Source organism: Haliotis cracherodii, unplaced genomic scaffold (genome assembly GCF_022045235.1).
Source record: "Haliotis cracherodii isolate W230 unplaced genomic scaffold, xgHalCrac1.p SCAF_23, whole genome shotgun sequence".
NCBI lineage: Eukaryota > Metazoa > Mollusca > Gastropoda > Lepetellida > Haliotidae > Haliotis > Haliotis cracherodii.
The window spans coordinates 13,051,644-13,072,832 of NW_027266279.1; the positions used below are offsets into that span (position 1 = coordinate 13,051,644).

The 21,189-nt window shown below is 40.8% G+C and overlaps 1 protein-coding gene across 2 annotated transcripts; it reads right to left on the minus strand.

Moving 5' to 3' along the window:
- Window positions 1–635: 635 nt before the first annotated feature.
- On the minus strand, window positions 636–20,817 carry LOC139471530 (alpha-(1,3)-fucosyltransferase C-like). Of its 2 annotated transcripts, none has more exons than XM_071253905.1 (2): window positions 20,545–20,817; window positions 636–2,060 (listed from the first exon to the last, which is right to left on the minus strand). In XM_071253905.1, exon 2 carries the CDS (start codon window positions 2,058–2,060, stop codon window positions 807–809), a length of 1,254 nt encoding a protein of 417 aa, XP_071110006.1. In that variant the 5' UTR covers window positions 20,545–20,817; the 3' UTR covers window positions 636–806. The 2 variants fall into 2 exon arrangements, with proteins under 2 accessions (XP_071110006.1, XP_071110005.1); XM_071253904.1 differs by lacking the exon at window positions 20,545–20,817 and adding an exon at window positions 14,945–15,124.
- Between the last annotated feature and the right edge of the window lie 372 nt (window positions 20,818–21,189).

The window sequence follows — 21,189 nt, forward strand, 5'->3', positions numbered from 1 at the left end:
GCATAAAAACATTTGATACGCTGTATTTGTGCCACGGCCCAATTAGTACTAATTTAGTTGTTTGAATATTTACATATTTTGTATATTAACTGCAATAATTTAAGATCTGAGGTCGAAAAAACAGTTTTTTTTCATTTCCGTGAGTACTTTAGTCCTAGAAGATTGACATGTTCAGGCCCAAACATGTGTGGGATTATGTTGAACAGCAAAACGTGTTTAGGGTCAATATGTGTAATTCACTGTTACATTGTCAGCTGTCGTCCAGTGTAACGTCCGTATCTTGTAGTTGAACCGGACCTGGAATAATTCACTGTTACATTGTCAGCTGACTTCCAGTGTAACGTCCGTATCTTGTAGTTGAACCGGACCTGGAATAATTCACTGTTACATTGTCAGCTGACTTCCAATGTAACGTCCGTATCTTGTAGTTGAACCGGACCTAGAATAATTCACTGTTCCATTGTCAGCTGACTTCACAAACGTAACGTCCGTATCTTGTAGTTGAACCGGACCTAGAATAATTCACTGTTACATTGTCAGCTGACGTCCAGTGTAACGTCCGTATCTTGTAGTTGAACCGGACCTGGAATAATTCACTGTTACATTGTCAGCTGACGTCCAATGTAACGCCCGTATCTTGCAGTTGAACCAGTTCTGGTATAGTACACTGTTCCATCGTCAGCTGACTTCACAAACGTAACGTCCATATATTGCAGTTGAATGAATAATACAGGCTGATGCATGGTGAGCTGACCTCAAATAAAACGCCCATGCCTTGCACCTCAATGCGTCCTCGTATCTACACTTCAGAAGTCCATGGCATTAGAACAGCTGTCCTTATTCCACCATTTATTCACATCATAGTAAGTATTTCCAAATCTGTCTAAATCATGAAGTTTCACACAAATATCACACAACGATGAATCTAAAGTTGACTTCGGATCTGTGATAGTGTACTGTGATTTCCGTCTCAGTATTTCAGCATACGCCGTATTGTTGGAATCTAAATATTTCAAATAATTGGCAAGTTTCTCTGGAGAGGAAAAATCGGCTGTGTCGATGTATGTTCCCCGGGGGAGGAGCTTTCCATAACTCGCCCCACCCCTCACCACGGGGACGATGTCCAAACTGTAGCTCCGAAACACCTTTTCTGTCAGGTATCCTCGACACAGTGAATTCTCGAAAGCCAAATAAAATTTGTATGTCTTGTGCTGGATATTGTCACAACTGTTTGACCCTGACTTACTACACTTCAGGGGTCCACATCCACCGTATATATCAACGCCGATGAATTGTTGAAGTTTTTTCACGTAGTCGTCGCGTTTCGACCTAGCATTACAATGACTTACCAACCACATAACGGGTTTACTTTTCTTCTGTGTGATAGCACCAAAATCTCGAACATCCGCTGTGGGTTTCGGCAGGAGCACGAAATACGGGCATACAATGTCCGAGTCGTATCTGAACGTCATCGTCCAGTTGAACCGATCTCTCCATCGGGGGAAGTTCCATGGAGGCTCGTGTGCAAAAAATATCCACATCTGATTGGCTGGTTTTGGTGGTGGAATGTTTTGATTAATGGCCAGGACATAGAACACGACAGCGTCTGCTTTTGGGAGAAGTTTATGGTCAGCTGATAATCGACAGTTTTGCAATCGGCAATTCTCCAAACTGTTTATGTACCTTGTTTCAAACGTATGCCACGTGGGCATGTTATATATAACTATAACTTTCTCGTTTGTCTTGTTTTGTGTGAATAGTTTTTCAACACCTCTGAGATCGAAACGCGTCTTCTGGCGAAAAATGTCATTTTGGAACTGCAACACGGGAGACAGGAAGTATGGTTGGTTGTCTTCGCCGTTTGGCCACACCAGGAGAGATGATGGGTCATGTTCGTACCGGGATATTGCAGAAATCATCCTTGAAGAGGGGACAAGTCGTCGCTCACGCTTGGTTTTGGTGCGTACTCTGAAGATATTCATGAGCGTGTTTCCAATGAAAAGCACACACACCGCCGCGAAGACCCACTTCAACAAACGCCGACTCCTCCCAAACACCATCTGAAACATCAGGACAAGAAACATCAGGAGATTATTCCACTTATCTACAGAAGTGCATGCGCGTGCGGAGAATCGATCCACGTTATTGGGAAACGATGACATGCATCAACCAAGTTAGCGAGTCTGACCACTCGAACCCGTTAGTTGTCTCTTACAAGCATAGTCGCCTTTTACAGGAAGCATGGGTTGCTGAAGACCTATTTTACCCCGGATCTTCACGTGTGTGTGTGTGTGTGTGTGTGTGTGTGTGTGTGTGTGTGTGTGTGTGTGTGTGTGTGTGTGTGTGTGTGTGTGTGTGTAAGTCCTGTGCATGTGTTATGAAAGTGCCTTTGAATCTGATTTGCACATCTATGTGACTTATTGCCGTATATAGATTAGAACGCGTTTTAACTGTAAACATGTGTCTGTTACATCCCCTGTGTGCTGGCCAAGTGTGTCTGTTACATCCCCTGTGTGCTGGCTTAGTGTGTCTGTTACATCCCCTGTGTGCTGGCCGGATGTGTCTGTTACATCCCCTGTGTGCTGGCTTAGTGTGTCTGTTACATCCCCTGTGTGCTGGCCAAGTGTGTCTGTTACATCCCCTGTGTGCTGGCCAGGTGTGTCCTGTTACATCCCCTGTGTGCTGGCCGAGTGTGTCTGTTACATCCCCTCTGTGCTGGCTTAGTGTGTCTGTTACATCCCCTGTGTGCTGGCCAAGTGTGGTCTGTTACATCCCCTGTGTGCTGGCCAGGTGTGTCTGTTACATCCCCTGTGTGCTGCTGAGTGTGTCTGTTACATCCCCTGTGTGCTGGCTTAGTGTGTCTGTTACATCCCCTGTGTGCTGGCCGGGTGTGTCTGTTACATCCCCTGTGTGCTGGCTGAGTGTGTCTGTTACATCCCCTGTGTGCTGGCCGGATGTACGTCGGTATATAAGTGCAATAATCTTGGATGCGACGTTAAACCCCATTTCAACCTCACCTATTTTTTCAAAATTATACCAAAAGTAAACCCACCAACACACTGTATATGCTGTACATGTTTGTTGAAGCCACATGACCTCAGAATATTCTCATACAAGGTAAAAGTCATTCACAAAAGTAATGGTACTTTCTGTCCTACGGGGAGGAGGGCCAATTCCTGTTTCCTCCAATCACTGATCACTAAGCTTCCAAACTAGGAGGAGCTACAACTGTAAACATTTTTTAATTGGGCCCCGTTTGCCCCTTGAAGTGTCTAAGAAGTCCTAACAGTGTCCAGAAACATAAATAAATGTGTAACCTTACTGATCGTCGTATTTTACTGACAGATATATTACTTTAGGTCTGTTTAACACTATTTGTCTATTTGAGGCTCTCATTTGTGTCAGTGGTCTAAACTGATTATTACAGGTTGTGGTGTGTGACATTTGGTTTCCTTCTGTCTTTAGCTTTAGTCAGACACTGAACAGACATTTGCGCGTACATTCATCAGAATTATAATCTAAGATATGCATTGGTTTGTCAGTTTAAATTACAGGAATATAAACCTTCACAGCACCGGAAGTAGTCAAGATTTTAGTCACGTGACCTCTATCAGTAAAATGATTGGCTTAAACCTATCGTCTGCTGTTGCAGAATACATCTGTCACTGTTGTAGATTATTCCGTTTGGATGGTACCTTGGATATTGCATTTTAATATATAGCATGGCTAAATTGTGTGTTCAACTAATGAATTCTGAAGTGGAAAATATCAAGAGTATATTTGTACCAAATGGGCTAGTGTGTACATTAATATTATGTAGAACATCCAACACTCCAAAACGTCAGGTACTTGGAATGATGGTATTCATGTAAAGAAAATTAAGATAACGTATAATTATGGCGGCCCATGTCAGGTTTGGATGCAGTTTGGAAAATGTACCAAAGATAGTCCTGATCATAAAATAAATAAACCTTATCACCCAGGTGAGCATTTATATTCAGTGAATATATTTCGTCACATGGAAAACTATTATATAACTAACAAACAGTTGTTTTAGGAAAGACCTCTGTTTGTCCGGCTGAAAGAGTGAGTGAGTGAGTGAGTATGGTTTTACGCCGCTTTTAGCAATATTCCAGCAATATCACGGTTTTAAGAGGCTAGAGAGGGTATATTTGTCATCTGTTAGCAATTTCCTTCCTGTTTGTTAGTCGCATTTGAGAACGAGGCTTGGTTTTTAATGGGAAAGATATCAATAATAAATTGAGGCAAAGCTCGCACGGGAGTCACGTGGGTAGCGATGCCGGCGAGAGGTAATGTCACGTGACCCCAGGTAACGGCACTGTGACTTAATGCCGGTTCCATACCTGCCAACAACTGTCATGAAAATGACTGGAGCCTCGCTATGTTGGTTGGGACAGTGGACATTCGGGGTCTGGACCTACAATGTCTGTATTATCGAGGTTTCGCAATATGACAACACAGTACCTGTCGAGTGATGTCCGATGTCTTGGACACAACTGCATAAGCAATTAATGGCCTGGCTGGCGGGGAACAGCATAAAATACATGGTCTGGCCCTGATAGACAGACTCATCAACGAGCATGGCGTAATGCACGTTCAGGGCACGTCCTCCGATAAATACAACTGCGGGAAAAGCAACTTGTTGGAACATAAGAGGAACGGAAGAGTTTTCTGTAGGTTTGGCACTGAGTTACGAGTTTATAAAACCCTAACCGACATCGATTAACTAATGCTAACGAAAATTAACGAAGATTAATTAAAATTAACGAAGACTAACGAACTGAGGATTAAGGGATCATTTCAATCAAATCAGCTTAGAAAGGACAGATCTGAAGGATATAAACCTCTATGTTCGCCTACATTTTATGTGGGGGCACGGGTGGCCCAGTCGTCTAAGGCGCCGCGATCGCTGTGCAGAGTTGCGTCCCTTGGGCACGCCAGAAACCTATGATTGTGGGTTCGAATCTCGGTTCGCCCCGATTATGTTTCTAGGTTTGTCAGCACCATACCCGTGCTCGTGGGTTTCACCGAAGTGGTAAACGTCTAAGACCTGCATCACTTCGGGCTTTCCTCCCACATTAAGCTGACACGCGTGATATAACTGGAATACTGTTCAAAGCGGCGCTAAACCAAACTCACTCACTCACTCACTACATTTTATGTATCCAAACCTGAATTCCCTGTAAGAATGGATTATCGATTGAAACGCAAGCGTAACGTTCTAAAATGAACTATCGTGTCACCAGATTGTCTGGTCAATCACTTGATTGCCTGGTCACGATTTGTTTACATGTCACTTTCTCTTTTATTCGATTACGTGAGTGGCGGGTACTTCTGTTAGTGTAGGACATGCTTACCCTTTTTTGCGAACAGCTAGACTTGGTGTAGTCACTGTTTTGCCTTTTTTCCCCCAGTCGAATCTGTTTCAGCAAATATTTGAGACTGTTGTAGTTTGGCGTTAACGATATACTCCTCAAGGCTCCCAATACGTTGAAACAGCAGTCATTCGACTCTCAATATACCGAAACGTGTATGCAGTGGAACTCCGCTAATCTGGACAGTGTTAATTCGGAAACCCTGTCAATGGAAATAATCGTGTGAAGAACGTACGCGCACAATTAACAGGATATTTCTTTGCACCTTTCCTTCCTGTTTCGCGCTCCCATTCGTACTATGAAACCCACAATTGATAGAAAACACTTCCCTTAGATCTGAATACATTTCAACGGTAACTTCATGCTTTTGTCATATGTCGGAGGTTTCGATATGACCTAGTTTTGTTTTCAGGGAGGATAACGTGACTGTATTCACGAATACAATGCGCCAAGAATTTAACTACACATTTATGTTGTAAGCGATACGAAGTAAACAGCGCATTGAAACTCGATCGATATTAATCTTCAGCAGCGATTTTGTCGAATCTAGAATTTTTTTATTAATATTCCAGCACTTTTCAAGTACTGACATTAAGATTCCAGCACTTTTCAAGTACTGAGATTATGATTCCAGCACTTTTCAAGTACTGACATTGAGATTCCAGCACTTTTCAAGTACTGAGATTATGATTCAAGCACTTTTCAAGTACTGACAGTGAGATTCCAGCACTTTCAAGTACTGACATTGAGATTCCAGCGCTTTTCAAGTACTGACGTTGAGATTCCAGCACTTTTCGAGTACTGATATTAAGATTCCAGCACTTTTCAAGTATGAGCATCGATCCACGCAATTGGGATCGATCACAACCATCGGGTTAGATGACGCAGATCGGCAACACATGCACCTTTTTAGCTGCTATATGTATTGAAAATCCTAAATATTAACGTGATCTCACGCCGGGTCATCGTTATCTACTGGAACGGTATCCAGGCAACAACTATCACGTGGCAGTAGCAGATGTTGCGCTGCTATAACTATGGTTCTTCTACCAGCGATAACAATGGCAAGAGAGGTAATTTAATAAGGTCATTTAACCCTTTTGACAATTAGCCCTATCCATTATAACGTGGAGTGACCCTTGGCCCTTTTCCAAATAAAGCAGGGTTACCATCATTCCTTTACATCATAAGGTCGAGCGGTCATGTTGATCTCTCATTTCCATTGTAATCATTAATTGTTCATAATCATCATAAACTAGGATCAAGCATGCTTAAAACACATTTGGTGGGCACGGGTGGCCCAGTCGTCTAAGGCGCCGCGATTCGCTGTGCAGAGCTGCGTCCCTTAGGCAGACTAGAAACCAGAAACCTATGATTGTGGGTTCGAATCCCGGTTCGCCCCGATTATGTTTCTAGGTTTGTCAGCACCAAACTCGTGCTCGTGGGTTTCACAGAAGTGGTATAAACGTCGGAGACCTGAATCACACCCGGCTTTACTCCCACATTAAGCTGACACGCCGTGATATAACTGGAACACTGTTAAAGGCGGCGTTAAACCCAACTCACACACTCACTCAAACACATTATGTCATGTTGTGAGAGGTTAAATTGTCTGTTCAGACCCCCAATACAAGTCAATGTCGACGATCACAAAATTACAGGGTTACCATCATTCCTTTACATCATAAGGTCGAGCGGTCATTTTGATCTCACATTTCCATTGTGATCATTAATTGTTCATAATCATCATAAACTAGGATCAAGCATGCTTAAAACACATTGTCAAGTCAATGTCGACGATCACAAAATTACTGGTACATGATAACAAAGAAGAAAATATTTTTTTTCAAAACTTTCGTCGTCGAAAAATAATTATGAAAAACCGGATGCAAAAATGAAGGAACGAAATAAGGCGCCATGTCACAGGGGGCTTTTATGACGTCAAGCCAAGAATTATGACAACGTCGAAACGTTTGACATAAATAGGTTACACAATTGGCGTTATAAAGGGGTAAAGTTTAAACCAGCGTGACGCGGTATACATGAACCTAATAAGACAGCTTTGATGGATTCAAATGACTGCCAGGCCTCGATATGGGCTGTTGTGGGCGAGCCTTGAAACAAGAGAGGAGAGAGCTGTGAGATCCTTAGGGTTTTTTCAAGCAAGTGTGACGTATAAAAGTGACGTACAATGATAATAATGATAATAATGATAATAATATCCTGACACAGTTTCAATCTAAATCTGGGAATAAAAGCAATGTATGTTATATTGGAGTATGTACGGCAACATTATACAACGGATGCAGTATTTACTGGAGTAAAAACGTTAATGCCAAATAACAGTCCTTTACAGCTAAATTGAGTAGTCGTAACATTTTGATAGAGCATGTACGGTAACACCTACATGACAATTCTATGTGTGGTATGTCGCGCCTATTTGGGTAACTACGGTAACCCATTCATGGTTATTAACATTAAATAAAAATAAATATGTAGAGCATATACGGTAGACTGCTTTAGATTATGAACATGACATTTACTTATGAATCGGTAACAATAATATTTGTAGTTTCAGTAATAATTATCACAACAATAATTTCGGCAAATACGGAAAGTAAATACTTGATACGAATGTACGCGGAAGAAGATATAGCTCGGTTTTAGTTAGTGTAATTATTAGTTTTAGTAGTGATTATTTTGATGACTACGGAATGAATCACGGCGGCTGTGCTGCTATTGACAACGCGCATTTCCTAAATATATACGGCGCTAGACAAAAACAGCTAATGGAGTGAATACAGTAATTGTCAACTTGAACGGTACGCGTTTGAATGTACGTTGTTATGAAGTATAGAAGATGACTCGAATTGTATTTAAATGACTACGGTAATAAAATTGGCGTCTTGGCTGTGTTGTACCGTATACAACTGTATGAGGAACGGAAATACTTACAATATATTCAAATACTTACTTCATGATGATAAACCTAAAAAATAAGGAATGCGTTGTTATTGCCTATTCTGTAAGCACGCACGGAAGGTAAAACTGCTCGTTTTACCTTTGAACGGTGGACTGTCGGATAAATAGAGGTTATCACGCGAGTGTGTTTTGGGATGGTAAATATCATGCATTAGGAATAAACATTGTATTTAGCGAGCCTTGACAAGGCCTAGTGCCCTCGCAAAATTGTTTCGAAATTTACATCTCCAAAATTGCCAAAACTTATAAAATGCCTTAGCTACGTCACAGTTAGACACTCATTTTCAGTATATTAGACTGTTCTTTTGATAATGAAATATCCAGATTCCCGATGGTTAATTCTGACTCGATTGCCGAATGACAAGGGCGACACCATGTTTGTTTATAAACACTGAAAGTAGTCCCTACTTGACCTTTGATATTTGTATCTCTGTCCGCATATGACCCCAACGTTTTTATCCGTTGGCTTTATCCTGTCGAGAAACCTACCCATTATATGATAAATATCATCAGCGACCTACCTATAAAATAAATCTTGCTTGAAACAGTTGTGTTAACTCTAGGGACCGTTTTGTGACTTGGAAACATGTTCGCAAATGCACGAAAATGGTGCCGCATATTAATGACACCTAACCTGGGGGAGCCCACGACGCATTACACTTCAAACATCACTGGAAAGTGCCTGAGTATTAAACGATAAATAATATATAATGAGCAGTCATTTAGAACTTGTACATAGTAGATTGAGCGTTAGAACACGGCAGTACTGATTCAACTTAACTACAGCATTTTAGAGACAATAATAACAATGAAATAAGAAGTTTAGTCATGAAATAGGAATATTTAAATGTTTATACCTTGAATCAAGAGAGAAGAGAGCTGTGAGGTCCTTAGGGTTTATTCAAGCAAGTGTGCTGAGGACGAACACCCAAGGAGTTATATTCCCCTACAGCTTTACTCGTATCACATTAACAATTACTTTGATGTTTTAATTTCTGGCAAAGTCATCTGCCATAGTAGACTGAGTGAGTGAGTGAGTATGGTTTTACGCCGCTTTTAGCAATTTTTCAGCAATATCACGGCGGGGGACACCAGAAATGGGCTTCACACATTGTACCCATGTCGGGAATCGAACCCGGGTCTTCGGCGTGACGAGCGAACGCTTTAACCACTAGGCTACCCGACCGCCCCCATAGTAGACTGAACAAAGCAAGTGGTAATAGAACCGTCTCAGTATTGCCTAACAAGTGTTGATTTTAACTGCAGTATTAGATGATGGTCAAAACCTGCGCCAGCTGGTAACAAAACATAATCAAGAGAACAAAGGCTGGTGCCGACTTTATTTAGGATTACGTAATTTACTGTTCGCGTGAATGAGCTTGCCAAGGAGCAGTCGTCATGTCCGGCCGACCAGTGGCGCTAAAAACGAGAAATACTGGTCTGGCGACTTTCGAATTTTAGAATTTCCTAGGTTAAGTTTAATTTGTGAAAAATATCAAAAAGTATAATGAAATACATACACTGTAATATAAAGTATGTTATGTAATCGCTAAAAACGAGAAATACTGGTCTGGCGACTTTCGAATTTTAGAATTTCTTAGGTTAAGTTTAATTTGTGAAAAATATTAAAAAGTATAATGAAATACATACACTGTAATATAAGGTATGTTATGTAATCAAGTCATGATGGCTTCGTTGTCTTAATTTTTTTGTGTCTTGTTTTTCAATAATGAGTATGTATTGCAATCTATGTATTGTTATCGGAGGTACATCCTTATCAGATTAAGTTTTTGAAATCAGCTAGGCTCTTACTCTATTCATGTCCTACGCCCTACGCTTATACGCATTTAGTGCAGATCCACGATATCTGCGGGTTCCGAGTCCTCCCATACGAATCAGACTTCCGGTTTCAAGGATTTGTCTTTTGAATTTGTGGCCCCATAACTATTACTACAGACAATAGCTTTCAAAGGTTATCCAATAAACTACAATTTCCTGCTTTTATCTTCATTTATACCTTTCTGAGTATGTAAGCACTGAAATTATTTGTACTCTTTGTGAAAAACTGATAAAATCCATATAGTAAGAGCGATTGTAGAAGTATAATAAGTTAGGGAGCCTCGCTGCTTACCAAGCTTATTCAGTGGAGACTGTGTATACAGTCTATATCCTACTTCTTCGTTTTGCCAACGGGATTTTGTGCTTAATTATGATAGCGGCGAAAATTATGTATATTCGTGCGATCAACCTTTAATTGTCTCTGGCACACAAAATACGATTCGTTCAATGTATCTTCAAGACAATTTAACATGATTGAATTAATTATCAAATTCCAGTCAAGACTTTTGAAGTTGGTTAGGTTTGTATACACGTTCTACTTTTTAGCGCTGATCACATCCCACATCTGCTAGCCTTGCCGAGTCTAGGCTCACAATATAAGACTCCAATTTCAAAGATCTTAATGTTGTCATGAAAATATTACTTTCGCATGTAAACGGCAACGCTTTGTGCACATTATGTATTTGTCCCTACATCATCAGTGTACTTTACTTCAACAATGTGTATTGTCTGTTTCAATGTGATACCAGTGATACTAAATGCATCTAGCAGTCGGGTATTCCGACCACATCCGGCACAGGATGTGCCGCTCGGTGGAAATTCGTCTAATGTTCAACCTGTCGATGTCACATGCATTTTACTGTCTGCTTGTACTCAATATTGCCACTATTTTAAAAACGCTTTTGAGGACAAAAGCTCCACGACGTTCAGGGGTATTGTTATAGTGCAACCTATTTCAATAATTTTATTTAAAATACTAAATACCTAACTGGTTCAAAATGTCTCCAAGTTCACCGACATTTTATGCCCTTTGTCTGTTTAATATATTCAGCAACCATTCGGGGGGTCCCACCTTTCCTTTCGTTTTTCATAATAATATATTTTTAAGTTGTATATAACGTATGAAACCCTTCTCAGATGACTTTATCTCATTTCTATATGACGTACTACTTTACTTCTCTGTGTCGTTCTTGTTTTCTCTTCAGTGTGAGATCTAACTGTATCATTTTTACTATTTTGATTTTTTGCAATTTGTTGTGGTCATCAGTTATGCAAATCAGTTTCGGTGTGTCTTTTTAACAAGATGTTCTTCATTAATATTCACCGCCAGCCCCATTGTAACAATTACATGTACACTTTGCTTTGACGATGCCGGTTGATGTTGTTCAATACAGGTGTTTTTGAATCTATTCTACATGCTAATCATTTCGTGAAGATGATACACATTTATCTATATTTTGGGTTACTTTGCTTATAAATTTTATACATATAAACGTACGCAGTCTTAGTAGATTTTAAAGTAGATTTAATCAGTGCTGAATTAGATAGTTATGATGTTGTATATTTAACAGAAACCTGGTTGCACAATGATATTCTAGCCCCTGGTTTTACACTGATACCATTTTCAAATCGTAGCCTGTATTAAGGAATATATTTTAGATCTTTAATCAGAGTATAACGGCATGGATATGTTGACAGTTTTTACGTAGTTAGTGTTAAAACCGAATGTTTGCGAGGATTAATAAGGCGAATTTATACCGGTACAGTTCAGCCCCTCTCGAAATAAACTCTCCCCCACCCTACGAAATAAACCCCCTACCCAGAATAATACCCCCCCCCCCCCCCCCCCCCCGGGCGTTTTATAAATACTTGTGTTTGGCTTATGTTGGGTCCGACTTGGCCCGGACTGTCAAAATCCACTTTAAACACACAGATGTATTGTCAACGCGCATGTGTTGACGGGGAATTAGCTCTTGGGGGAATAAAGGACAAAATCGACATCACTGTGCCGGAACGCTTTATGCACAACATGTAAACAATAAACAACAATTGCACAATGAGCGGAATACCTGCTCTGACAACACAAACACAGCAATGAGCAGACTTTCCAGCTCAGGCGTACAAGAGGTGAACGGAGCTCCAGCTCACCTCAGGGCGTTTCCTACGAGCAGCATATCCTGCTCGAGGTCGTCCCTATGCCAGCACTCGGAATACCAAGCCTGACTAACACCCCGGACCAATGTCCCCTAGAAAATGGCACTCCACAGGGCAGTATCCTCAGCCCCACCCTCTTCAATTTACTGATAAGTCAAATGTACTGCAGACAATGGTAGTCATAAATCAGTCGCTATGACAGTATCATCAAATGTGTTTACATCCATTGACAAGCATTCTGATAGAGACGAAGTTGAGAATGTGGAGTGAAAAGGGCTTCACTTTGAGCACTGTGCTTTCTTTAACTACCGCAATATGTCACAATAAAGTGGTATATAGGTAGATATAATACTAGTCGTTAGATATAAAGAATGTTTAGTAACTTTAGAAGTTCTAGCACGGTTATTAACACAAGTCATGTCAGCCCTATGACATTCGCGATTGCCCACTTCCAGAAAACATCCTGTGTTGGTTTAACATATAAAGGTTAATTAGGGATGCCCAACACGTTAATTAAAGAAAGACGAGTAGTCAAAACACTGTCATTTCCTGCCCAGGACATCACACCCCTACACGCTAAGGTCGGTGAGAAACATTCTCATCAAAGAAAACACACAGTCAAGACACTGACTTTTCTACGAGGACTCACGGAACATTTTCTCCCCCGAACTATATATTTATATAGACTTGTCATGCAGTTCAACATTTGTAATTGTCTAAAACTGCTTTTGCTATGTGGTGTCTTTGTGGTATATTTTGATGGAGAATATCAGCTTCTGAACAAGTTTTACTTGCGTGCATTATTGCGTGTATTAATGTTTGAAGAATTTTGAACTGAACTGTCCGAAAGTTTATATCTAACATTTTGGAATTGAAGACCGTGATAAAGTCTTGTATCAATATGTGGACTCATAAATATTGCTTTTATGTTTTAACGGAGATATGATATTTTCCTATGAAAGAGTAATTTGCATGCTTTACCATTCATTGTACCATTCTAAACCATGTGAATGTTGTATGTCAGTCAATCGGGTGAGAAAACAGCCCAATCCTCGCTCTATAAAGGACTATGTCAATCATTTTGCAAGTTGAAATGACCCCTGATACTTTATGAATACTTTATGACAGTTTATGGAGTAAAAATCAATGCTGATTAGTCAAACCGCTATGTTGGGCTTACCATGCGGTTCAAGATAATCGAGCACTGTTCGACTTGTTTTTAGCCGAGCGGTCCTAACAGCGCCTATGGAAATACTACACCATAAATGAACTGTTTCGGTATAAGGTGTAAAAAACTTTTACATAAAAGAGCAAAATACATGGGGGAGAGTAAATACATAAGTCAATATAATTTTCTTGAATGGAGCACATTTGAGAAAAAAAGATAATCCAAGCATATGCGATATTACCGTGTTGAAAGAATTTATATCAGTCATATATTTCTAACTTAGATCACCGGTATGTAACCCAGGTAAAGCATGCATATCGGGGAACATTGTAATGTTGGTACAGTTTATCATGTCTTCGGCTTTACATTGGCTTTTCACATTCCTCAAGGTTTTAATGTTTATTTGTTTATGTACTTATTTATTTATTTTTTTTCTCTCCTTTATTTTTCCTGGGTTAAATATTTATCTAAATATACATTTAGTTACTTGTATGTGTGGGGGTGTTCAACAGAAACCTGGTTGCACCATGATATTCTTTCCACTGATACCATTTTTAAATCGTATAGCCTGTATTAAGGAATATATTTTAGATCTTAAATCAGAGTATAACGGACAGTCTGAGCAGGAGGCGCGCACTGTTGACAGTTTTTAAGTAGTTAGTGTTTAAACCGAATGTTTGCAAGGATTAATAAGATTTCCGAATTCAGTTACAACAGTAACCGTACATGTATTTGTTACATTAAGTCATTTCATTCAAATTTGTTTGGTATGATATATATCTTATAATTATTTTAGGATGGAAGGTACAGTTACCAAATAAAATATACTGAAATATCAATTCAATATGACCATATTTCATAATCTATTTTTTAAAGCAAACCTCCTTACATTAAAGATATCTATTTAAAGAATATAGTACTTAAAGACATTGCAACAAACCGAATAATCACGGGGGAGACTATATACTGAGGGGGGCGCGAAATATATCCGGGGGAGATTTTATTTCAGGACAGATTCTCCGGGGGGAGAATTTGTACGGGGGAGAGTTTATACCGGGACACCGGATCTTACGTATAAACAAGTATATACACGCGTGACAATGACCTTGCCTCACGTTATCTAATACCTCTCTCTACAAAACTGCACACATTACCAGCAACACAGAACAACACTACAATCCACACTAAATGACACTAGCAACGGTAACTAAACTCCCTAAATGATATACAAACCTTTAAAACACTAGGCATATAGCTAACAGAAACAGGCCTACTTGGCCTACTTGGCTGCATTTAAAAATAAAAGTACAACAAGCAAGGAAGCCGCCCCCCCCCCCCCCCCCCGGCAAATATCGACTTAGCCATGGGAGTTTCCCTGTCAAGGCTGGTCTCGCAAACTACTCACGCTTTCACAGGATGGCCACAACTAGGGTGCCAGCTGTATCTGTTCCCCACGCTGTCACTCTAAATGTCGGAGCTGCTTGAATTAAAACGGAGATAAAGCTATGCACGGCAGCCCAACTTCACAGACATGTGATATCATGTCGAGGGCGGATGTCATCTCCGTCACGTGGTTTACAGCTCAATGTATCCTGTTGGTCGCTTCTGACGACAACCTTGATCTTCACGCGGCCGAACACTACTGACATGCGTGTTTCAGCTTTTGCGTACAAGGAAAGCCTAACCAGAAACCTTTCATAGAAGTTTACCACAAATAGAGGATCCTTGCACGGACAAGGGACGTAACTCTGCATAGCGATTTTTCGGTGCCAGCGACCATCAGATCGTTTTGACTGGGCGCCACCATTTTGTGTGAAGCAAACGCAAGTGATACGAGAGTCGGAATCTGATTGGTCCATAGGAGAGGCTTAGAAGGGACATAATTGGTAATAGCCACTGTTGGCGCAACGATCGAGCCCAGTAATTCCAGCCTAGTTCGGCAAGGGTGGAAACTGGAATTTTAAAGTCAGTTAACTCTCTTGCCTCGGGAAGATGCATGGTATGTGGCCAAATTGAACTGGGGTGGTTGGGTGGCCCAGTGGTTAAAGCGATAGCTCGCCACGCTGAAGACCCGGGTTCTATTCCCCATATGGGTTCAACGTTGTGCCTATTTGTGGTGTCCCAACCGGAAATGTTTTCTGGAGTATTCGCAAAAAGTGGAAATAGAAATAAAGTGTTAAAAACGAATTAAAATGATTTAGATGTGACAAGTTCAAGGGTTACTTCACTTGCTTTTCATTGACCCACTTTGCAGTTGTATTCACAAAGTTGATATTAGTCGGAAGAAAATCAACTTTTAATATGATGCACATTAATAATCGGATCCATAAACCAACTAATTAAAACACAAAAACCAAACGAAATCCTCCAACTTCTGAAATGATCAGCGACGCAATCTATTGTTCAAGTCAAAACATTTCCATCGTCCCACAACCAGAAACCCAACTGATGATCTCGCTGAACCACGACCAACTCTCGTATATGACTTGGCGGCCGATGTCAATGTTTACTGATTCGCAGAGGAAAAGACGAATATAGACAAAGCTGATCTCCCCACTTCGGGGACAAAGCATGATCTAGTTTTGAGTCCGATCTGTCCTAATGAAGATTACGTAGATATGTGGACAGTTCAAGGACGCCAGTCTCTTATAGGGACAACTTGTTCTTATTATTTACATAATCTTGAACTTATGACTCAAACTAAAAATTATTGCCTTAGAGACTTGTGTAAGTCTACTCTGGGGCAATTTCACGGTGTGGTCTGGGGGAAGTGAGATGATCGAGCAGTGTTTTTTTGTGTAATTTCAACACATGTACAGACTCTCTCTTCAGAGGGGGCACGGCTGGCCCAGTCGTCTAAGGCGACGCTATTCGCTGTACAGAGTTGCGTCCCTTTGGCACGCCTGAGACCTGCATCTCCTGGGGCTTTCCTCCCACATTTAGCTGACATGCCGTGATATGACTGGAATACTGTTAAAAGCGGCGTTAAACACAACTCACTCACTCACTCTCTTCAGAATATTTATCTTTTAAATGAAGCAAAGCAATCCTCTCACAAAACACTCACATTGTAAGGCATATGTCCTTCTACAGCCGTGTCGATCCCAAAGATGGCGTAATAACGGGGGTTTGACTTAAGGTGCTGATTTCACTCATTTGTATGCGACCACTACCGAGTCAGAAATACCGAGTATTGAAACAAGCTTTCACAGCAAACATTAAGCGTTCACGTTGACACAGGCAAATGCAGTGCACTAGTAGCAGGCTGCGAAGGCCAACCACTTCTTTCTCTCTGCGTGAGAGTGGGAGGCGGGTGGGGGTTGTCATACTATAATTATAAACTTACTGGCTGTGTGTATATCGATATGGAGTTTTTGAAATTGCGGTAACACCTCGCAGGAGGGCCTACAATCATTGTAAACCAAGATGGCTGACAGTGAATATACAATGACATGTTGGTGAGGATTAGCAACGGGGATTAGCGCCTAATACATAATGACAATTAAGTTATGGAGACATGCACGTCATCGCCACAGGGTAATTAGCCTTTGGGATTTAATGTTTTTCAGACAATGGTTGTCGTAAATCAGTCGCTATGACAATGGGATGTTTAGAAGGAAGTTTGTGTGTGTGTGTGTTGGGGGGGGGGGGGGGGGGGGGGGGGGGCACTGATTTCAGATCAGGGTCACATTTCTTAAGAGGTATATCGACTTATATGTTCGGGGAGTGTCTCTTCTTGAACAATATTTCGAGTTATCCGTTGTTCGGTACAAGCAGAGTGTCGATACCATTTAGCCTTATCGATTGCACCGTCTGTTCACGTGTCGCTTCATTGATAAATAGTACTTTTGTAGATTGACCAAGCAATAAATTAGAACGGAGATTCAGGACAACCTTCACCCCGAGCAAGGTTACCCAGTCGGGACTACACCGTCTCCCGATATTGACCTAGCACTTCAGACTGTGGCATTTATAGACGACTGAACAGACAAAGCCCATGACTTTTCGTTTCTGAAACAAATGATGAAGTCTTTGTGGTGTTCTATTTCACAGCCTACGCCGCATATACTCAAAAATAATATATTTTTGATGAAAAAATGCATCTCCGGGTTGATGTTGTATACAAGTATAATTCAGCACACGGTATTGGGTGAGAGAGTGAGAGAGTTCGTTTGATTTAACGCCGCGAATAGTTACATGATGGCGGGACCCATGAAGATCCGGGGTAGAATAGGTCTTCAGCAACCCATGCTTGTCGTAATTGGCGACTATGCTTGTCGTAAGAGGTTAGGATCGGGTGGTCAGACTCACTGACTTGGTTCATGCATGTCATCGTATCCCAATTGCGTGGATCGATGCTCATGATATCAATCACTGGATTGTCTGGTCCAGACACGATTATTTACAGACCGTCATATAGGTGGAAAATGCACGACGTAATGCAAACTTGCACAAACAGAATATCCACCGGAGCCTTGCGTCCCTTACATTTCTGAGCAAAAACACACATGGTAACGAACACCGAATATAACTTAGATTTGATGTATCCGAAATTGGCTATTCAAATGATTGACAACTTTTGTCATTCTAAATATGCTCGTTACTTCGTATTAACCAACTTCGTTACAGCAACGACTTTCTACATGCGTCTTTTGTTCAGAGGTTGTGCTTTACATCACTTCTGAAGTTCTGAGCTGATTTCCCTCAGCTGCTGAACCAGACTCGTTGAAACGGTTCATTACAAAGTCACACATTTCGAAATGTTCACAAATGCATGATTCTTCTTTTGTTCTGTCAAACAGCAACAGCCGTCATCATTGATTCCTGCCATCGATAAAAAAAACAATAACACCGACCTTGTAAGCATGTGTGTGTCAATCAGATAAATATTTCCTCCCGCACGCACACAATGGTCGGTGAAGGCAAGTTCAGTCCTGAACTAGGTGCTATGCCATGGACGTCATCACAATCGGTGAAATTAGTATGTTCATTAAATGTGTATGATGATATTACTTAATACAATTTAAATCAGCACACATTCAAAGTGATTCCTATTGGCTGGGATTGTCAATTTGCCAGTGAGCCTGTGAACGCTGACATCGATTGCGATGTAGTTTGGTTTGACATATAAAGGCAATTTGGTACTTGTATTATTATTTGTGAACCAAAATAAATTCGAGACAACCGAAATTCGCTACATCTGATTTGACTCACGAGAGGTGAAATCCTGACAAAAATTGAAAAAAATCGCATGGATCGAACTGTCAGATCGACACAATGGTATGCAGTTAACTACGGTTATAACGAACTCAAAGGGACCAGTGGGTTTAGTTCGATATAACCGTAGTTCGTTATATGCATATATACATAGCATATAAACAGCAAATGGCCGGAACCAACAATATGTTCGTTATATCCGTCAGTTCGTTATAAACGTATTTACTGTCTGTCGATGGATGACTATTAAAGGTAAGGGTTCACTGACAAAAAACGACCAAAATGGATGCTTTATATTTAAACTTGGGGAGGAAAAGCTTCATTCTGGTGTGTGAATCTTCGCGTACGTGTGGTACAGTGCGTAGTTATAAAATAATACAACCAAATTATATCTCCGAGATTGCGATAGGACAGCCTATTTACTATTCTGCTGAATGCATTGTTACGTGTTATATGAACTTTAAAAGTCACAGACTGGTGACAAATGCACCCGTTCAGCAACGTGGAAAAAGCACCAGCGTTATCCCAAATTGCCGACATGGTGAGTGTTTGTTGAAAAGAACTAGACAAGCTTACTACACTCAGGTTGTTTACTTCCAAGGAACAACGGAATGCATAGCAAAACAGGTTTCTTTCATGAGCCTCTCGGTAAACTAAGTTTGTTTGTTTGTTGTTTAACGCCGCTCAGCAATATCCCAGCTATTAGATGACGGTCAGTAAATAATCGAGTCATTCCAGTGATTGATATGACGAGCATCGATCAACGCAATTGGAATATGATGACAGGCATGAACAAAGTCAACGAGTCGGACCACCCACTCCCGTTTGTCGTCTCTTTACGACAAGCATAGTCGCTCTTTGCGGCAAGCATGGGTTGCCGAAGGCCAAGTCTAACCAGTACGGTGGCCCATAAGGGACATGGAGTCTGTTTTTCCATATTTTGATGTTTCACTTACTTTTATCGTAACCTTTAGCATATTAACACAATTTGTCATACAAATATGTAGAAATCATGTATAAAAACAACCGAAAACATGGAAAATGTACTTTCAAGTAGCTATTGAGTCGCTGAAATGTGAAGCGAAAATGTCAAAAACTAAAATGGAAATGTCAAAAACCAAAACGAAAATGACAAAAACTAAATTGGAAATGTCAAAAACCAAAACGAAAATGTCAAAAATCAAAACGAAAATGTCCAAAACTAAAATGAAACCACAGAAAACTATTTCCACCGCGGTGAAAATATTCCCACCGCGGTGAAAACTATTTCCACAGCGGTGAAAACTATTTCCAAAGCGGGGGGAATAGTTTTCACCGCGGTGGGAATATTTTCACCGCGGTGGAAATAGTTTTCTGTATTTTCATTTTAGTTTTTGACATTTTCGCTTTAGTTTTTGACATTTTCTTTTTGGTTTTTGACATTTTCGTTTCACTTTTCTGCGATTCAATATCTTCTTTACACATGATTTATCACATATTTGTAAGACAAATCGTGTTAATTTGCAAAGGGTAACGACAAAAGTAAGTGAAATATCAAAATATGGAAAAACAGACTCCATGTCCCTTATGGGCCACCGTAAACCAGGATCTTAACGAGTGTGAACGAGTGTGAACTAAGACACAGCAACAGGTGCGACAAACGTAGTGAAATGACACACGGATGCCCACTGCGGTCGTAATTGATAGCACGAAACCAACTACAGATATCATACACGCGTGGAACTAAAAATACACTCTGAAGCCATTCACATTCATAGAACACCTCTGCGAGGACGATGTGGTACTTACTGTAGCGTTAAAAGTGTCACCACCCTGTTGGGATGACCAGGTGTGCGTTCAGTTCGCTGTCCAGGTAGATTATCCAGGTATGTTTATCCCGGAAGACACGCAGGTGAAGTAATCAACGAAACAAAGCGTACTACGCACTGTCGACGTTTTATCACGCTTATCTTAACGGGAAATTTCGTTACCATGGAAGCGACAGATTACACAAGCTGTAACGGATAGAGCATGCGAGGCAAGGGCGCGGCAGATGCGACAGCCTGGTTCTTCACGGTGGATATGTTGTTTATACGCATGCTCAACCAGGGCATTTTCACCTCCTCGTCGGCCGGTGTGAGCACTCGTGTGGAAAGTTGAAGGACAGGATTGGCCTGCGGGCGATGTCGAGTATGCATATTCACATAATTTGGATTTATACAAAGGGGTTTATTTTCAATGGATGCATCATATCTGAACTTTCTGTATGCAGTTTATGCTAATGGGAAACACTCGCAGGGGTATTTCATTCAATGGGTGCAGCATATCTGAACTTTCTGTATGCAGTTTATGCTAATGGGAAACACTCGCAGGGGTATTTCATTCAATAGATGCATCATATCTGAACTTTCTGTATGCAGTTTATGCTAATGGGAAACACTCGCAGGGGTATTT